The 18,065-nt window shown below is 39.5% G+C and overlaps 1 protein-coding gene and 1 long non-coding RNA gene across 2 annotated transcripts in view; both read left to right on the forward strand.

Annotated features, from left to right (window-relative positions):
- Positions 1 to 1,652: 1,652 nt before the first annotated feature.
- LOC147136074 (uncharacterized) lies at positions 1,653 to 8,763 on the forward strand. The gene is made up of 3 exons (XM_086051640.1): positions 1,653 to 1,695; positions 5,922 to 6,167; positions 8,675 to 8,763. The coding sequence occupies exons 1-3, from the start codon at positions 1,653 to 1,655 to the stop codon at positions 8,707 to 8,709; spliced, it is 324 nt and encodes a 107-aa protein (XP_085907766.1). The 3' UTR covers positions 8,710 to 8,763.
- Positions 8,764 to 16,530: 7,767 nt separating this feature from the next.
- The window catches only part of LOC147136075 (uncharacterized), a 28,507-nt gene continuing 26,972 nt past the window's right edge, over positions 16,531 to 18,065 (forward strand). Inside the window, exon 1 of the long non-coding RNA XR_015089616.1 lies at positions 16,531 to 16,644. This is a non-coding gene — a long non-coding RNA (uncharacterized LOC147136075). The remainder of the gene's footprint in view (positions 16,645 to 18,065) is intronic.

The following is an 18,065-nucleotide window of genomic DNA, read 5'->3' on the forward strand; positions in this document are numbered from 1 at the left end:
ATACTGAACAGCAAAACAAAACAAAACTAATTTGGTGAAGCCTGAAGACTTTACTTATGATCTGATACAATACCATCACACCAACACAATGTTAAAATGTGCAGTGTACTTTACTGTATATGACTACTGTCTGAGACTTTAAAATCAATTAATAGTGCAATTAGTGTCATAAGGAGTCTTTCAAGAGACACATTTTTTTTCTTTCATAAGGAAACTAAAAATTCAAATTATCTACCAACCCCTTAAAATTATGTTTATATATAAGACTACATGTTTTATTTATTGATTCAATTCATGTTTTCCACATTATGACTCATGCAAGTTTCATTTATGAATGTATTAGTTGATTTTTATTGTTGTTGGTCATTGTTGCTTGCATATACAGTTTTTTATTTGTCATAATGGATATATTCCTTTTTCTTAAGGTTTTATTTTTTTTAATAATGGTTTTATGTATTTGTTGACACTTCTAAACCAAACTTTATGTTCTTTTCCGTTCCTTTTGCTGTACCACTGACTTATAAATATGTTTTAAAGTAACGTGTTGATACCATATTTGAAATATGTTGAATGCTTTACTTTTATGAAGTTTGAGACATTTAACGCTGTGGCTAAAATGCAAACATTATAAGTGTAAATATTAATTTAATGAATTACTTTTCAATCATTTTTAACAAAAAAGAAGTGCCCAAATCAAGTACAGTATTGGTCCAGACAGCATTGTTTGGAGTAGCATTTCCCTAAAATCCCCACCAGAGGGAAATAGTCAGCTGCAGTTCATCTTCATTGCGATGCATTTAAATACAACTTCATCTTTTCACTCACTCAACTCCATTATCCAAGTAACAGTCAATATGTTCCACTTTTATATTTTATCATCTTGTATATGCCAAGCTATATGAGACTATTTTCAAACAGTTAATTGTTTCCTGTATGTCGATCTTAGAATGTTTAAACATTCACATATAGTCTTAATTCTTATTCTTATTATAATTATTAGACGCAGATTTTATATTAAATACATAAATCCATATTACATCTTATATCTTAAAAATCTAATTTTCTTCATCCTCAAGTGACCCTCTTTTCATTTCGTTCGTTCATTTTCGTTTTTAAATGCTTCTACCCTTGGGAAAAAAAAATCAATCAATATGTTTTCCCTAGTTTTATTTAATCTGTCATTTGGCTGTGTTACAAGCAGCATACAGCATACTTATCCGACGTGACATTCTTTCATTAGGAATCATTTCCATAGCATACAACATTAGCCCTCTCCTGTTTGGGAAACAACAGATGAGGCTAGGGTAGGCTCTCAGGGGAGAAATTCCCTATAATTCCTTAATTAAATGGAATAATTTAATTACAGTAATTTAGGCAGCATTCATCAATATAATTGTTTCTGGGGTGCAGCATTATAATTGAGCTTGAAATGAAAACAAGTCCATTTTGCATCTTCTTTGTGATCTTCCACCGTGTTGCTGTTTCTCTGCGGCATTTTTCCCTTTGATGGGCGGCCATTCCACAACATTTATTACAGCCATTTAATTTAAGATCTCTACAGGCTCGGACAAGAAGACGAGAGATGATAGCACCGCTCACTGTTGGCCTTCTAATCTGATCCTCCCTGCTGGCCTTTCATAAAATCTCCAAACATGCCGCCGCCATCTCAAACTGTCTTGGATTTCAACCACAATGGTGAGTCCAATTCATAACCCCCCCTCACCCCCAAATAATAAAACATCATTTTGCTCTAATCTGCCTCAAGAATGTAGCCCGTTTGAAGTCGACAGTGCTCCGTCTTGCGATGGAGTAATTGCCCTCACAGGTGTACCCTTGACGGACAAACCTGGCCATTGTTCACCATGGGGAACTTCGGCCTGGAGAAATTCTTCTGTCGGACAAACTGATCTCTATTCTGGCACTGACATCTTCTTGTCAATGCACTTGTATTATTTGGTTTCACAGTTTATTGTAATCTGATTGTGACAAAGTTACTGAAAGTTTTATTTTGTTCCAGGTCTCCTCCTACAGGCACCTCACTGAAGCAGATGATTTATTTATCTTATATATTTAAAAAAAAAAAAACAGAAAATATGAGAAATAGAAAATATCCGTTCAGGGGTTTTTACTGTGGCCATGCATCATAGAATCCTAAATTAACGAGCCAGTCAAGATATATTTTTTAACATCTTAGCTGTAATACTAGTGTAAAAACGACCTACACACTGTAAAAACAACAACAACAGCATTACTGTCCCTCTAAACTTTGACAAATAATGACGTACATTATGAAACTTGTATTATTTGGGCCGACAGTTTATTGTAATCTGATTCTTGACAAAAGTTACTGAAAGTTTTTATCTTATTCCAGGTCTCCACTCACAGGCATCTCACCAAAGCAGATGATTTATTTATCTTTAACCGAAAAAATAAAAAATCCCCATTCCAAACGAGAAATAATCCGTTCAAGGGGTTAACTGTGGCCAGAATCCAACATGAACAAAACAGAAAAAATTAAATGTTTTAACTTTTTAAGGGACACTTGGGTGATCTTAACATTGGCACTTATATAATAGGTTTGCATGTAAAAATGACATCAGTACTAAAGTGCCCCCCCAAAAGACTCTGTAGTGATTTAAGGTCTTTTTTTGTGATTAGATTTCCGACAAATTGCCCCGCCCCTTTTGGGTCGTGGCTTATGTTATGTTTTCGGTCCCCCCCCTTCCCTCCCCGGCTAAAGGTAGGATAATAGGCTGGCTAATAGCAACAATTTGCTTCAGGTCGTTAAAACAAAAGGTGTTAGCACAACAACATTAGCTCCTTACTCTGCGTCCAGTCCGCGTCGTTCTTTATGTCGCTTGGTTGCCTCCCAAGCAGTCGCGTGCGTTGTTCGACGCCGCTTGTAGCTGCCAGAGTGTGAGGTAAGCCCTTCATCGAACAAGCGTCAATGTTCAGCGAACAAAAAGTTCCAGCGAGGCTGACTCCACAACCGAGTGTGGCCGCATTGGAACGTACCTTTTCGGCTGTTTGCGTTCCAAATTGGACGGCGTATTGTCGGTTGTAAATCTGAGGCCATTCCTCTTCCAAATAAATATGCACGTCTACTCATTTCCACTTCAGTCTCTGTAAATATCCTGACTGGTGTTTAATGCCTCGCCCGTCTTTTTTTTTTTTTTTTTTTTTTTTTTAAGCAAAGAAGCAGTGTGCGCTCGTCCCAGCCTAAATCTATGTAGTGCTCTGCTCACTTCCACATTTCCTCATCCTCATATAAATCAGCCATGGAGAGGTTAATCCTTTTGATATGTTGAAGTGGGCATTAGTAGAGATGTCCACATACATTTTGGTGCCAATTGATCGCCGTTTTTGGACGTTATAAGCAATGAAAATACAATGATTTCCAATGGAGAGTTTGGAATCGGTTCTTCCCGTGACTCCGGCCGAACAAGGATAGAAGGGTAGGGGGCGCGGCCATTGGCCCAATTAACAAGACGCGTTATTCATGGAGTCACTTATTTCCTAATTCCTCCAAAATGAATGGATAGAATAGAAAATGGCAACTCTTTTCATTTTCCTGATCAAAAAATATATAAAATGAACTTGTTGTTGAAAACATGGCCATCCAGGCCCCACCGTCCCTTTAACTGTAATACAAGTATAAAAAGTAGCCAATCAATGTAAAATATAAAAATATATAGTCTACCTTACCTTTGACACATGAAGATGCACATCATGATCAAGGATTGGGATATACCGTACATTAGAATAATAGAATTACCTTTGGAAACCTGCATAAACGTTTATATATTTAGTTTTTTTGAAAAATGCTCCACCAATTTGTCATGTGTCATCTTCCAAACCGCTTATCCTATACAGGGTCGCGGGGAGGTGCTTGAGCCTATCCCAGCCGTCAACGGGCGAAGGCAGACTACACCCCGAACTGGTCGCCAGCCAGTCGCAGGGTACACACAGACACCATCACTGAGCGGGAATCGATCCCACGTTGCCCGCACACAACTCAGGCGTGTGTACCACTACACTATCAGTGACCTGCAACACCAATTTCTCAGTCTTATTAAAGCATTCTTTGATTTAATAAAAAGCCCTACGGGTTTATTATCATCAATAGCATCAATGCTAGCATTAAAAATCAACTTTAAATTGCATTTAAATGGATGGTTTTAAAGCATTGGTACTGAAAATTAATTATTATATGAGGTATTATAGAGTTTTTCAAATTTTATTAACATTAAACTTTTTTTCATTATTTTCCCAAAATTTTATTCGACAGTATGACAATTGTAGAATGATATCAAATTACACAGTTAACTACTAAAAATGGACCCCTCCGTAATAACGACAATGCCCTAAAAAAAGGGGTCCCCAAACTTTTTCCTGTGAGGGCCACATAACTTTTCCCTTCGCTGATGGGGCGCTGGGGTGTGACGATTGCAGGGGGGTGCCAAATGTAAACATTTATTGTTTTCCAGAAAGCCACACACAACCAAATATTAATTTGAAAAAAAGTCAGGAAATGAATAATAACACTATTAATTAAATAAATAACACTATTTATGAAATAAATACATGTAGGAAATAAATAGTGTTATTAATTAAATAAATTAGACTATTTATAAAATAAATAGTAGCCAAATAACCCTCTCTAGGATAGTCACAGAAAAAAATCAGGAAATAAATAACACTATTTGTGAAATAAAATTACACTATTTATGAAATCAATAAAAATTAAATAATCCTTTCTGGGTTCTTCACAGAAAAAAAGTCAGGTAATAAATAACATTATTTGTGAAATAAATAATAACCAAATAACCTTATCTGGGTTCTTCATAGAAAAAAAATAAATTGGGAAATATATAATATCACTGCATTGCTTGAATTTGATTCAATTTCAGTTCCTAACAATTTTTGATTCCGATTATTTTTGGACAAATCGTATGAACTTCTTTGTCTTTAATTTCATAAACTTTTTATTGTTTGTGAACTTTAACTCATTCAATGCCAGCCATTCGCAGCGCAGCTAAGCTGCTTAGTGCCAGCCATTTTTGAGGATTTTGACCCATCTTTGAAGGCCCACAGAATATTGTGTTTTATGACTATTTAGACATGGAACCTATCAAAAGAAAGGTTAAACTCTCTTCTTTTATGACACATCGGATATACAACCAGAACCTTTCTTCTTTAAAAAACCCAAAACAATTCTAAAAAAGCAACTTTGATGCCAAAAAACAAAAAAATGTATGAAGATTGTGCTACATACTGGCAATGGGTCTGATAAATGACACTGGTGACATCTGCTGGCGATTGCACGTCATTTCAACACTTTCCAAGCCTGAAACGTTGCGATTAATTGCATCAAAGCCCTGCTGCATGCACACAAAAAACGTATTTCTCGAGTTAACTCGATGTTGGGGGTGTACTAGTAGATTAAAAAAACAATTTAAAACGATGTAGACATCATATGAGTTAACATGAGTTATTCAAAGGGCTATTTTTAACCAGTATATTTGTTTGTATATTGTATTTTTGTTATGTTGTTATCTTTGTCTTATTTTTCACAAGAGCGTTATTTTTGAGACCGTCAAGAAAATACAATAATGCAGCAGTTACTTAAAGAATGCTGCCGAACACCAATTGATAAGTTTTTCTTTAGAAAGAAAAACATATATATGACACTCACGATGCTGCATTTTAAGGGCAAGCAAGGAAAATGTATCTCATCTAAACAGTCTACATAAAACATACTCTGTATGTGTGTATTTATGTATATACTGCAACTGTGTACAAGCTATTTACCAAATAGCTGGATAGGCTATGTGCATTTGTCTGTTGACTCACTGTTTTAGTTCCAGTTGAACTTGTTGGCTCAATGTTGGCTCTGTGTTGGCATTGGACGTACTGAGCAGATTCTGACTTCAGATCCGGATCCACACCAGTTTTAAGGAAGCCGAGGCAGCCCGCCGGCCCGGCCTGGAAGGGTTCACTGAACCCGCGAGGGGCAACGGCTGTCACCGCGGTCCCGGCGGCCGGCACAGCTGGGGGAGATCCGCGGGAAGGGCCCAGCAAACGTCCAGAGTTGATGATGGGGTCCACGCTTGCCGGCACAGAGCGAGCGGAGGGGCTGATCGAGAGGAGCGGCCAGTGCGGACGAGGTGCCGTGGCGTGCAACCGCGCCGCAGCTTCATTGGCAGGAGGGGCTGTGCGCACACATTCTGTCAGTCCTATATCGTTCGTGCTTCTTCACCGTGGCTAACTAGGAATCAACATTTAGCACTGACATTCTAAATCTGAAGGAGAGGGTGGAATAGAATATCACGTTCTATGCGTGTATTGGTCTCGATCGCGTGGCCTGACTGAAAAAACCCCACCTTAAATCGTCTCTGGTATTGTTCAGGGGGCCGGGCAAAATGTGAAGGCGGGCCACTTACGGGAAGTAGTTTGGGGACCCCTGCCTTAAAATGTAAGCAATCATTTTCAAGTTAGCATCATGGCTACTTGCAAATGTGCACGATCAAAAGTTGACACGATTGATAGCTGCTTTAGTCTGGTGGCTGCTATAGTTATTAGCGGCTAAACTGCTACTAGACTGTACGAACTCTTCTTGCATTTTCATGGTTTCCACGTCAGCACTTGGTTTTTTATATTGACATACCGCAGAACAGTTTCCTCCTCCACGTCGCTCAGGAGATATGCCACAAAAGCGTCACGTTTAGCTGCACGTTATGTCATTCTTACTATTTTCTGTTTACTGCTTCTTCTTTTATTTAGTGGTGGAAACTGTTTACTTCAACTTGAAACCTACATTTAGAAATAAAAGATGAACTTCGATTAGCTTTAGTCGTGCTGGGTTGATGGAGTTTAAATATGCTCACAGCTGGCAGCTATTGCCCTTTCGAAGGTAATCGATGGGGTGGGGATTTGTGGGGGGTTGATGAAAAAAACATTTTAAAAAATAAAATAGAACAAAAATAATAAAATGCATTAAAATAAAATTTGAATTTTTGGTCGAGGGGTTATCTGTCTATGCGCATTTGGTACTGGGCTGCGGCCTGGTACCGGTCTGTCAACCGGTGGTTGGCTACCACTAATGTGGAGTGATCTCCTTGTTCACCAGACCTTAGCCCTCTTGACTTCTCTTTTTGGAGTGTGCTATGAATATCACACATGCAACACACTTGATTGGATGCACAAAGAGTGAATGTGCTAAAAGTGACAGCCATTTGGAGTTTGAGAATTCGCGAGAATCTTGTGACGCATGTCAAGCTTTGTATCACAAATGTTGGAAATCATATTGAAGATGTTATTAGTTATTGAATAAAATTTCATTTGTTGAAAATTTGCATTTTTCCCCATGTGCAGAGATGGGAAAAGTACTGACATTCTTTACTTCAGTAGAAGCACAATTACTTGTATAAAAATGACTTTAGTAAAAGTAAAAGTACTCATTCAATTACATACTCAAGTAAAAGTAAAAAAAGTACCTTTCCCGGATGTTTCCTCCTCGTGTCATATAATCTGAAGGCTATTAAATTTGAAAGCTTGTCACTTAACACCCTCCAGGGGTGGTAAACTCCGGTCCTCGAGGGCACCCGTCCTGCAGGTTTTCCATCCCTCCCTGCTGAAACACACCTGTTAAAATGATCAGGATCAGGCTTCTCAAGAGCTTGCTGATGAGCTGATCATTTGAATCAGGTGTGTTACAGCAGGGAGAGATGGAAAACCTGCAGGACAGGTGCCCTCGAGGACCGGAGTTGGTGACCCCTGGTTTAGCGTAACATGCTGTGTTAGCGTGGTAGACCATTTGGCTCCATTTGTTTGCTCTCAGGAAGCCCTTAAAAATTTGCGCTAAACTAACTTCATCAACCAGGGCCAAACGAACAAAATGGTAATCTGATTTGGCTTTACCTTGACATGTTTTCTCAGATTGGGTGGGGAATTCTTGTGGGCGGCAAGATCGTGGACTTTAGGTTTACACAGGACACAATGCAATCGCCAAGAATTGTTCGTCGACATAGTCCACATCGCCCATCATTTTACTTCTTCTCACCTTCCAATTAAATCATCTTCTACTGGGTGATGTCATAGCTTGAGATAGAGCCAATCACAAGCTGGGATGTCCGGGACCGGGTGTAACCCTTCAAGTGATTGGCGGAGCCATGAAAATTGATCTAATTTATTTTTTAATCGTCATGCTTCATGTGAAACAAAAGTATAACAACCCTGTTTTGAAAATGTATAGAAGAAAAAGTACAGATACTGGTGTCACAAAGTAACGGATAAAAGTAAAAAGTATTCTAAAAAAGGAATACTCCGTGACTTACAAAGTACTGCAAAAAAGTACTCGAGTACAGTAACGAAGTATTAGTACCCTTCCCATCTCTGCCCATGTGCGCAAACTTGAGGGACTGCCTTTATATTTAAGATACTGCAGAAGTTTGATTAGCTTTTGTTTTTGATGACTGATTAAGCACCTCAGTAAAAAATGTAAATAAAATATGTTATTTCCATTGCTGATATACAAACAGGCATTGCTCACGAGGTTGAAAATATATTGACTAAACATTTTCCGAAACTTGGCTCTTGTGTGGTGTCCAACTTTTCCCAGATTTTGAACACAGCCCGTTACTTGTACTGAGAAATCTGTCCGTCTGCTCAACAGCTGCCCGAGCTCTGGAGAATCATCCGGACGAATGAATTAGCGGCCTTGTTTGAATATTCTTTTCTATTTGGAATAATCAGACTGCCATTCAGCAGTGGGATGGCTGTGCACAGATGCCCAAACACAGCTGAGGGATGCTGAAACACAATCAACATGACCCAAGACGGGAAGAACGGGATTAATGCAGGTGTGCATTTCTTTTCTCCTCTGTGCAGTTACGCATAATAAAGACACTTCTTGTTCAAGGTGATCCTTGCTTTGCATATGGCTGATTAATCTTATTGTACGGCAGCTAACATTGATCAGAGGAATGATTAGAAATGCATTAGTCAGCAGACTGTTTGGAGTGGTTGCCTTTAAGTGCTGCCACCGAGCCCACTTTCCATAGGTGTCTGTGCTTTTTTCTTTTTTTTTTTTTTTAATATTGTTAGATAGAATTTAGCAAATGGATGCACGTGGGCTGCCCAAATACAGCATCAAAGCTTTAATGCTTATAGACATAATTTAATTTACGAGATGGCAGCTCGGACGGATTGTGTTGGGGCGGCGTAGCTGCTAAATTCATTAGGTAGAAAGTTGCTATATGTTTGCAAGCTGACCAAAGAAATAATGCAGCATTACGTATATGAGAAATCCTGGCTGCGTGTGCAAAACATGTGGTAGAATATCTTGCATCTTTTCACCCAGGGGTGGGGAGCCTGTGGGCCTTAAACGGCCCATGAGAACATTTGATGCGGTCCGCCGTGCAATTCTCAAGACAAATGAAACCTCAAGAAACCCTAAAACATTTGCTCGTCATAGACACTATAATTATTTCCTTGATGATATTTTTCATATATGTGCTATGGCCCTCATAGGAGTTAAAATTTAATAGGAAAATGATTCCCAACTACAGTTGTCACTAAGTTTCATAGGTCTAACTACAGTATTTAAAAATTTACAACAAAGAAAGTTATCATACTTGTGCTTGTGAGGATTTTCTCCAGGTACTCCATCTTCATCATCTCCATCAAGACACTAAAATGTTCATATAATAAGTGTGAATGCTTGTTTGTTTGTCCCTGTGTGATTGGCTTGGCTGGTGACCAGTCCAGCTCGGGGTGGGCCATGGGTCTCGACCAAAGTCAGCCGGGATAGGCTCCAGTACACCTGTGACCTTAATGAGGCCAAGTGGTATGACAAATGGATGGGTGGGTGGGTGCCTTCAATCGCAAAAACAGTCAAATGGCCACACAACTGACAGTACATTTTGAAACTTGAGCAAAACTTAAAAATAATAGGCAAGCCGTCATGTCATGTCAGACATCACCATCCCTAAGGACAGCTCGGCATCAACACATTAATTGTGTGAGTTTTGGCTTTTTCTTTGACTCTTTTTGGCGCAACGCTCAGGTGTTAAAAAAAGACATAAATCGTTTCATCAATTCACATTGCACTTTTACCATGCATCTTAAGTTAATATTGAGTTTGAAAATGTAACAGCTGTTAATTAGATTTTCATTTGTATAGCAACTCTAACTATATCGCAGTTCAGACTATGAGGCCCCGGCTACTCGCAGACAGTTCATTCGGAATAGCCAGGCTGCGTCCGGTCGGCGTATGCTGTGTCTTGATGTAAATGCGTAGTGACGTCGTTGTATACGCACTTTAACATGATGCGTCTTACCAGAGCTCGTCTGCGACGCGAGAACCTATTTTGAAGTACTGCTATCTTGTTTTTATCAAGATGCTAACACTCGCTCTGCTTCAACTAGCTTAACAGAACCGCCTATAACAACGACACAGACACGCGCAGCAAAGACGGTCTGTTCCAAAATGACTGAATAACGTGTTTTCATGGGCGTCAATCGGATTACCAAACGGCATAAATTAGCTCTGTCGTTCGGAGTAAAATTTGATCGGAATGGGCTTGATCGGGTAAGAATATTCCGAATGATGTGTGTACATAAAGCAGTTTTATTCCGATCGGGCATTTAATCCGAATAAATGTGTCCATGTAAACGTAGCCAGTGACTGCCACTGTAGTACATGGATGCATTAAAGATGGGAAATTACTGGATAACATTTAAAAATGTTACTTTATAAAATGGCCTACAACCGGTTGTAGGATGGCTACTGTTTGACCCCGGAACAGACTATTTCTATTTCCATTATTTCCTTCACTTCATTTGGGATGCATGTCCATCCTTTAATCTTTTACAAGGTTTACAAGTCTTTCTTCACCACCATGGTGATTTGTACTAATTGAAAATGAGCTTAAGTTCTTAAATTTGGAAACCCAAGGACACCACGACTTTTTGAGCAAAGTACCACTAACTCAGACATCATCCCAACATGCGGGTAAATAATTATTTATACTGCTTAGTTTACACCTAAAAGCAGGCAATTCTCAGTGGACTGCACGGAGCAGTGGCAGGCATAAATGGAATTTTAAAAGCGGCCTAATTAGAATCACACATAAATCAATTGGTGCTGGTAAGCGTTTGATTAGCTCGCAAAAGGGACAAGGGTTTTACAACTGAAAGGCAGTGTGCCGACTCCCAACTGCAGAGGTGTGCAACACATAAGGGTCCCAGCAAGGCAACTCTTGCCACATGTTCAGCACTCCCCCATTAAAAAGCCTGGGGAAATTAATGAGCTTCCATTGGCACCCTCACAACAAAGGGATCTATAAAGCTGCCTTAATGTTCTCGCAAGAAACTTTACTCTTCAGTAGTTCCCAATCAACCGGTAGCAGCAGATTTGCTTTTATTTCCCCTGTAACTGAAAAACGCTGCCCGCTGCGACTTTTACATGAATGTTACCCCTGATCGAAATTGTTTGTAGCTCATTCTTAATTAAAGATATGTCAATAGTTAGCCGTGTTGGCTTGTCAAAATGTGACGGTGTACAAAAAAATGCTTTCCACAAACCATGCAATGTGCTCTAAAAATCCATAAAATATGACTAGATTTGGTTAATTTTTTTGCTTTTGCAAATGTCTACTGAAAGCTATAAAAAGTATATAACAGTTTATAAACTCGACATTGATTTTGATGTTTTACCTGCTTGTACACAATTAAGAGCGTGGTGCAAAACAAGAGTGCAGAGGTTTGCAGAAAGGTATTAATTGGAATTTTATTTATGCAGATATGCTGCAAATTTGCATAAAACACCATTCCACAGATGGGTTTATGGCGGCAATGTCTGCGCCAGTTGGCAGTAAAACATCTGCTTGATCACAACACGGCAAGTCAATAGCGCACTGACAAATGTCTTGCAGAGGCCCCAACCACTAAAAGGGTTATCGCCACTTTTGGCCCTCCATCACAACTAATATATTACGTTAACATTGAGATACAATAGTAGATTTACTTTGAATTGAATTATCACACTTTATTAGAAGATGGACGGATGGATGTAAACGATTTCTAACAATAACTATATGTTTTAAAGATCCAAGTAAGATCTCATAGCCTACATCTAGAAGACAAATGTGGTAAGGTATTTTTGGTTCAATTCATCGGCTGTGGTCCACAGAAGCTGGTTGGATTAATAAAACGTGATAATTAAACTTTGACGGCATGTTCATGGAAGACGCTACAATATGATAAATGTCGTTAAGTTTGACATTTTTGGCTAAAAAGACTGCTTGTCTAAGAAACATTCAAAGTCGGATGACGCCGTTTTATGTGCGTTATTATGTTAGATGTGCTACCTGCAACATAGCCGCCGATCTCATTTAGAAATGTCGGCACACAACTTTGGGACTCCTCCACGTACCTTTCCTCATCGACAATTTTAACAGGAAAGCCAGAATATTCCCAAACAGGAGACCGCAGCGTACGCGGGGACCTTCGAGCTCTGGCTTGTTTGCGTATGCCATTAATCCATGCATTTAAGATTTATCACGGCTTATATATATATATATATATATATATATATATATATATATGTACAGTATATATATATATATATATATATATATATATATATATATATATATATATATATATATATATATATGTACAGTATATATATATATATATATATATATACACTGTACACACTATATGTATACTGTATACACAATATATATGTGTGCATGTGTGTGGAGGGAGAGAGCGAGAGAGAGAGAGAGAGAGAGAGAGAGACTTATACTACATGCTTTGAGTCCCCAATCATACATAGAACAGTTATGGTCGCAAACACAACGCATTAGTTTTCTTTTCATTGAAAATGTGGCCCCATCTGTGAATGGTCAAGCAGTGATCAAGGATAAGTAAATGAATAAACTTGACTCCTTTTAATTGTGAGATTTAAGTAGATGCATTCTTTTTTGACTTATTATGAGAAGCAGTTTCCATCTTTGCTCAGTGCTCCTGCTTGTCAAATGAAGTGAATTTTATTCCTTCTTACATTTTTCTTTTTCCTATCTGCTAATAGAAACCAATCCAAGAAAAGGTAAAACACACATGCCAAGAAGATAATCCTTGATGCTGGCTGAAATGAGGTCTGGTGAGGTGCAGTGATGGCACACATAGTCATTGAATGCAGATTTTTCCAGAATTTTCAGCTTCTTGCGCTTCCATTGTGACACACATGCCTCACAGTCAAGAGGCTACAGCTTTGCTATCTTTGCTCGGGCCCTCCTCTGTGGAATTTTCATCTTCTCCCTGTGCTTACTTGGGGTTTAGGCCACAGCTTCCCCACACTCTAAAAACAGTTGAGTTAAAAATAACACAATTTTGGGTCAAAAATGGACCCATCCACTATTTGGGTCAATTTGACTCACTTTCTTGCGTTGTTTTGTCCAAAACAGTCCAATTTTGGGGTTGTTTTGTAGAAAACTAACCATTTTAGTTTGTTTTCTGCAAAAACATCCCAGAGAGTTGGATCAAATTGACCCAAGTAATGGATTGGTTCCTTTTTGACCCAAAATTGTGTTCTTTTTAATCGAACAGTTTTTAGAGTGCAGCTTCCTCCTAGAAATTCCCAAAACGCAATTTAGTTAATTGGAGATTCTTAATTAATTGTCCATAAATGTGAACATGAGTGTGAGTAGTTGTCTGTCAACTTGTGTTCCGTGACTGACCTGCAACGAGTCCAAGGTACTCTGCCTCTTGCCCATAGTCAGTTGTACAGGCCCCCAGCTCACCTGCAACCCAAATGATGACATGAATGTTTTTTTGGTGTGATATTATTTCATTAATATTATCGCGATATGACTGCTATCTGACCCAAAGGTGCAATGTTCAGAAGGCACCTGAACCCCCACCCCCAAAAACACCCCCACGCACCCACACACCCCCACGCACGCACACACATATATATTGCCTAACCTGGTAGTGGACTCTACATCTAGCAGCTAAGAGCGCTTTTTCAGTGTTCAAAAGCAGTGTTAGTTAAAAGACTCAAACATTTACCGGTGGTGCTTTGAGAGCTCTGAAGTGGAGAATAAATAAAAATATACCGGTAGTCTTATCGTACTGGCAAGAACAATCCACTCTTAAGAGGAGAGACGTTTTTGTTCCAAGCCGGGCCAAGTCTTTCTCTATGTGTGCCAAGCGTGTTGAAAATATCCCACTTTGTGTCTCTTTAATCCACACCAACACACACTCTTGCACCAGCGCTGTGTGGCTGCAAGGTCACTTCAAGTATTGATAAATCACCCAGCTGTGATTCCCTCCTGACAGCTCAAACTAACATCAAGCTGGATGGTGGGGGGGGGGGGGGGGGGAGAACAAAAGACCATCAAGCGGCCCTTTTTCCTGACACTTTTATTCAATCACGGCCAGATTGCTTACGACAGCACCAGCAGCTGTTTCGTCTTCATCTTTCCCCATTTGATAAAGCGTGTCAAGTCATATTTCTGCAAGTACTTCACCTCACCCCATACTGTGCCGCTCACCAGCCAAGCCAAGCCATTGGCATATGCACATTCCACATGAGGGGATCGTCAAATGGGTCAGGGAGTAATGGCACCCCTCTGAAGGTCGCTGTGGGGCGGGGGCGGGGGGGAGAAGCTAGGTGCGGGGGTGCAATGGGGGGTTGACGACAAAGCAACAAGCTGAAGGTCAAAGATAAGAACGCAGAGATATCTAAGATAGCCGCTCGGAATTAAACAATGAGGCAAAGGCGGCGCGACGTCGATTGTGCGATTGTGTTGTTTTTAAGAGGCGGGATTGGTTTATTTCGGGATGCCGGAGCATTTCTGTTGACCTCGCGCTCGGCGGGATGGAGGTCGGCGATAGGACAAGAGGAGCGTTGCACATGTCCATTGTTTGTTTGCGGACAAAACGTCAACAGCAGAAATGAGAATTCCACTTCGCGGCTGCCTCAGAATCCTTTTTGACGGCGTTGTGGTGGCCGTGAACATAACAGGCCGCTCTTTTCCTGTGCGAGTGAACAACAATCACAGGTGCTAGAGGTCATTGTGAGGAGGAGGATGAACTACTCAATTACACTGCCTGTGTGATAGTTTTTAGCACGTCTCCCACCTGTGTGTAGTTTTCTCTCAGCGCTTGCAATGCCGTTTAGTGTAATTCAAGACTCTACATTTACATTTTAGAATGTATTATTTTCAAAATTGTCCATTGGTGTGAACGTGGCTGTGAATGTTTTTGTTTTTTTTGTCTTTTGTGTGCACTGTGACTGTGACTGTGATTGACTGGTGAGTAGTCCAAGGTGTGACCTCCTCTCACCTGGAGTCATTTGGGGTAGGCTTCAGCTCCTCGCAACCCTAAATGGGATAAGAAGCATAAAATTGAAGGATACATATTTTTGTCATCTCTATGTCAGCCATCTGATCTGACATTTATTTATCTGGTGCATATAAGTTTCCATAATAATAAGAAGAATTCAAACAAAAATCTTTAATTTTCATAACTATAAATTCATTTAAATTAAGTATTATAAACTGCAATGTCAATGGACAGGTTCTTGTACACAAATGGGAGAAAAGGAAGAATAGCATGAAATTGAATTAATATAAAATGTACGTAATTACAATTAGTCTGCCTGTCTGATACTAAAGCATGCATCTCCAACCTGTATTTGTACTTCTGGCTATAACATGACAAAAAAGAGATTTTGTTGTTCAACAAAATGCTTCCCATATTTTCAGACGCACAACTTTTAAAAATAAACAGTGAAAATAACGGTACTTTTGATTTTGTCATTTTCATGAGTTGGGAGAAGAGGCCAAGTGTGGTTCTAATACACATTTATCATTTTGTATCTAGAAGCCTAACTTCAAATTGGTTTTAAAAGACCTTAATGGATATGATTTTATTGTAGTTGTTAAAAAAAAAGGAACTATTAATAAAAAAATGCTGCACAGTACATAACAGAGCAAAACCGAATGCATAAAAATTGTGTATTGTGAGTATTGTTAAAGGTAATGTCTGGGTAACAGCAAAAAGAACCCCCTTCAAATTTTTATTCCTAAATCATGTGTTGGTACCCCCTTTAATTTCAATATTTTTTCAAGACATCCTAATGCGGACAATGCTGTAGAACATGGATGGCTGGCTGTTACCAGACATTTTGGACAATTGTATATTTTCAACTTTGTGGAAACAGTTTGCCGAAGACCCTCTGCTGTTCCACATGAACAAAGAAGAACGTGAGAGTCCTGACCTTTATCCCCATCAAACACCTTTGGGATAAACTAAAATGACATTTTGAACCAGGTCCTTTCAACAACTGCGCCACAGCTGTTGTGTTGTGACAAAAAGTGAGCTTGTATGCAGTTTTGGCCAAAATGAATGGTCGCTAATTCCACTGAGATTCATTTGTCAGGTGGAATGTCGGGAAAAGCTTGCATGGAGAAAAAAAATGGGACAGCTCACTCGGCTCAAACTTGGCCTGGCTCCCGGGAATGCGGTTAGCAAGCATACAATCACCGCCTATTGACGGTGGCACAGCTGCTGTGGACATATGTTTCACCACCAAAGGAGGACAACATCAACCAGCCGCACCTTGAACAGGTGAGCAGATGAATGGCGTGTTCGCGCCTTTGACTGGCTGCCCTCCATTCCTCGTGATTTTTGCATCGCTCGGCAAATAAGTTGCTTGACAGCATGATGGCCTTAAAACTTTTGGAATCTGTGACACAGCCCGGCAGGGATTTTGTTTCGTTGGATGGAATGGATGAATACATGTGTGTTTTTCCGCATATATACTGTATTTTAGTTCAATAAGTGCCAGCAGTTTGAGGACCATCTAAATTTGTTAAACGTTAACATAAGTACTTTCTACAATACCTACAGCCGAAGTGTAGTACGCACATACTTTACTGATAATTGGATAGAAGGAATAAGAGAATATTTCTACCCCCCTTTCTATCAGTCAGTCATGGCCTGCTTTTCGGCTGTCCCTGAAAACTATCCTGCATGAAAATCCTGTTGTGTAAGCGGCAACTAGTTTTTCTGTAATTCCGAATTTCAATCACAGATGAACGTCGCAGCAATGTCGCAGATGTAACGACAAATTGAAAAAAAAAATGCCATGTATTAACACATGAGCTTTCACAACTTTTCGGGGTATGAAGCAAAATCCATCTGGCTGCCTTCAAACTGCACCAGTACAGTTTTGTTTTACAATAATACTTAACTGTATTTATCATTTCATATCTACCTGTGGTCTGCGATTGGCTGGCAACCAGTTCAGGGTGTACCCCGCCTACTGCCCATAGACAGCTGGGATAAGTTCTCGCACGCCCGCGACCCATGTGAGGATAAGCGATTTTGATAATGGATGGATGGATCCACCTGTGGCTTGAAAGCAAAGCTCAGCCGCTGAAATGCTAATGAATGCAGGGTCCTACCTTAAGCCTTTTTGTGTGGTGGCGTCATCGGGCCACCATGAGCCATGCTGTGTTGGCCGTGTATATTCCTGATATAAAATGATAAGTTTCAATGATCATTTCATATTTTGTGTCTTTATAATATAATGTATTACATATTTAAGCCTGTATGAACATTTGATATGTGTGTATTTACTTTTTTTGCATGTTTTTCTTTGCAGTATAAAATACAAAGGAATATTTAACCTTTGACATTTTCTAGACTTATTCAAGCAATTTCTTATAGAAGGATTTAAACAAACGTAAAAAAAAAAAATGTGGCCAGCCCAGTAAAAAGTCAATAATTGACCAATTTAAGTGGATAAAACTCAAAATATTGATGATTACGTAATAATTTCTACCATGTACAGTCGAGCCAGAGTATATGAACTTCGGGTGGCCCAATGCAGCCAGGTAGTGTCCCTGGGGCACTGTTAATGTAGAACCTTGGAATGTGGCAATCATTGCCAACAATCTCTCAAATCGTAACAACACTCTCAACTTTGCTTCTCGCTCGTTTCCTCTCTTTATATAGCAATATGCAGAAGTTACACTGGCCAGGGA

This window comes from Filicampus tigris, chromosome 14 (assembly GCF_054856515.1).
Source record: "Filicampus tigris isolate MCC_2025a chromosome 14, RoL_Ftig_1.0, whole genome shotgun sequence".
Classification (NCBI taxonomy): domain Eukaryota; kingdom Metazoa; phylum Chordata; class Actinopteri; order Syngnathiformes; family Syngnathidae; genus Filicampus; species Filicampus tigris.

Coding starts and splice junctions, on each gene's coding strand:
- LOC147136074 (XM_086051640.1), top strand. CDS start 1,653: ATGCCGCCGCCATCTCAAACTGTCTTGGATTTCAACCACAATG. Junction 1,696..5,921: donor CTTGGATTTCAACCACAATG/GTGAGTCCAATT, acceptor CGTACTGAGCAG/ATTCTGACTTCAGATCCGGA. Junction 6,168..8,674: donor GAGCGGCCAGTGCGGACGAG/GTGCCGTGGCGT, acceptor TCTGCTCAACAG/CTGCCCGAGCTCTGGAGAAT.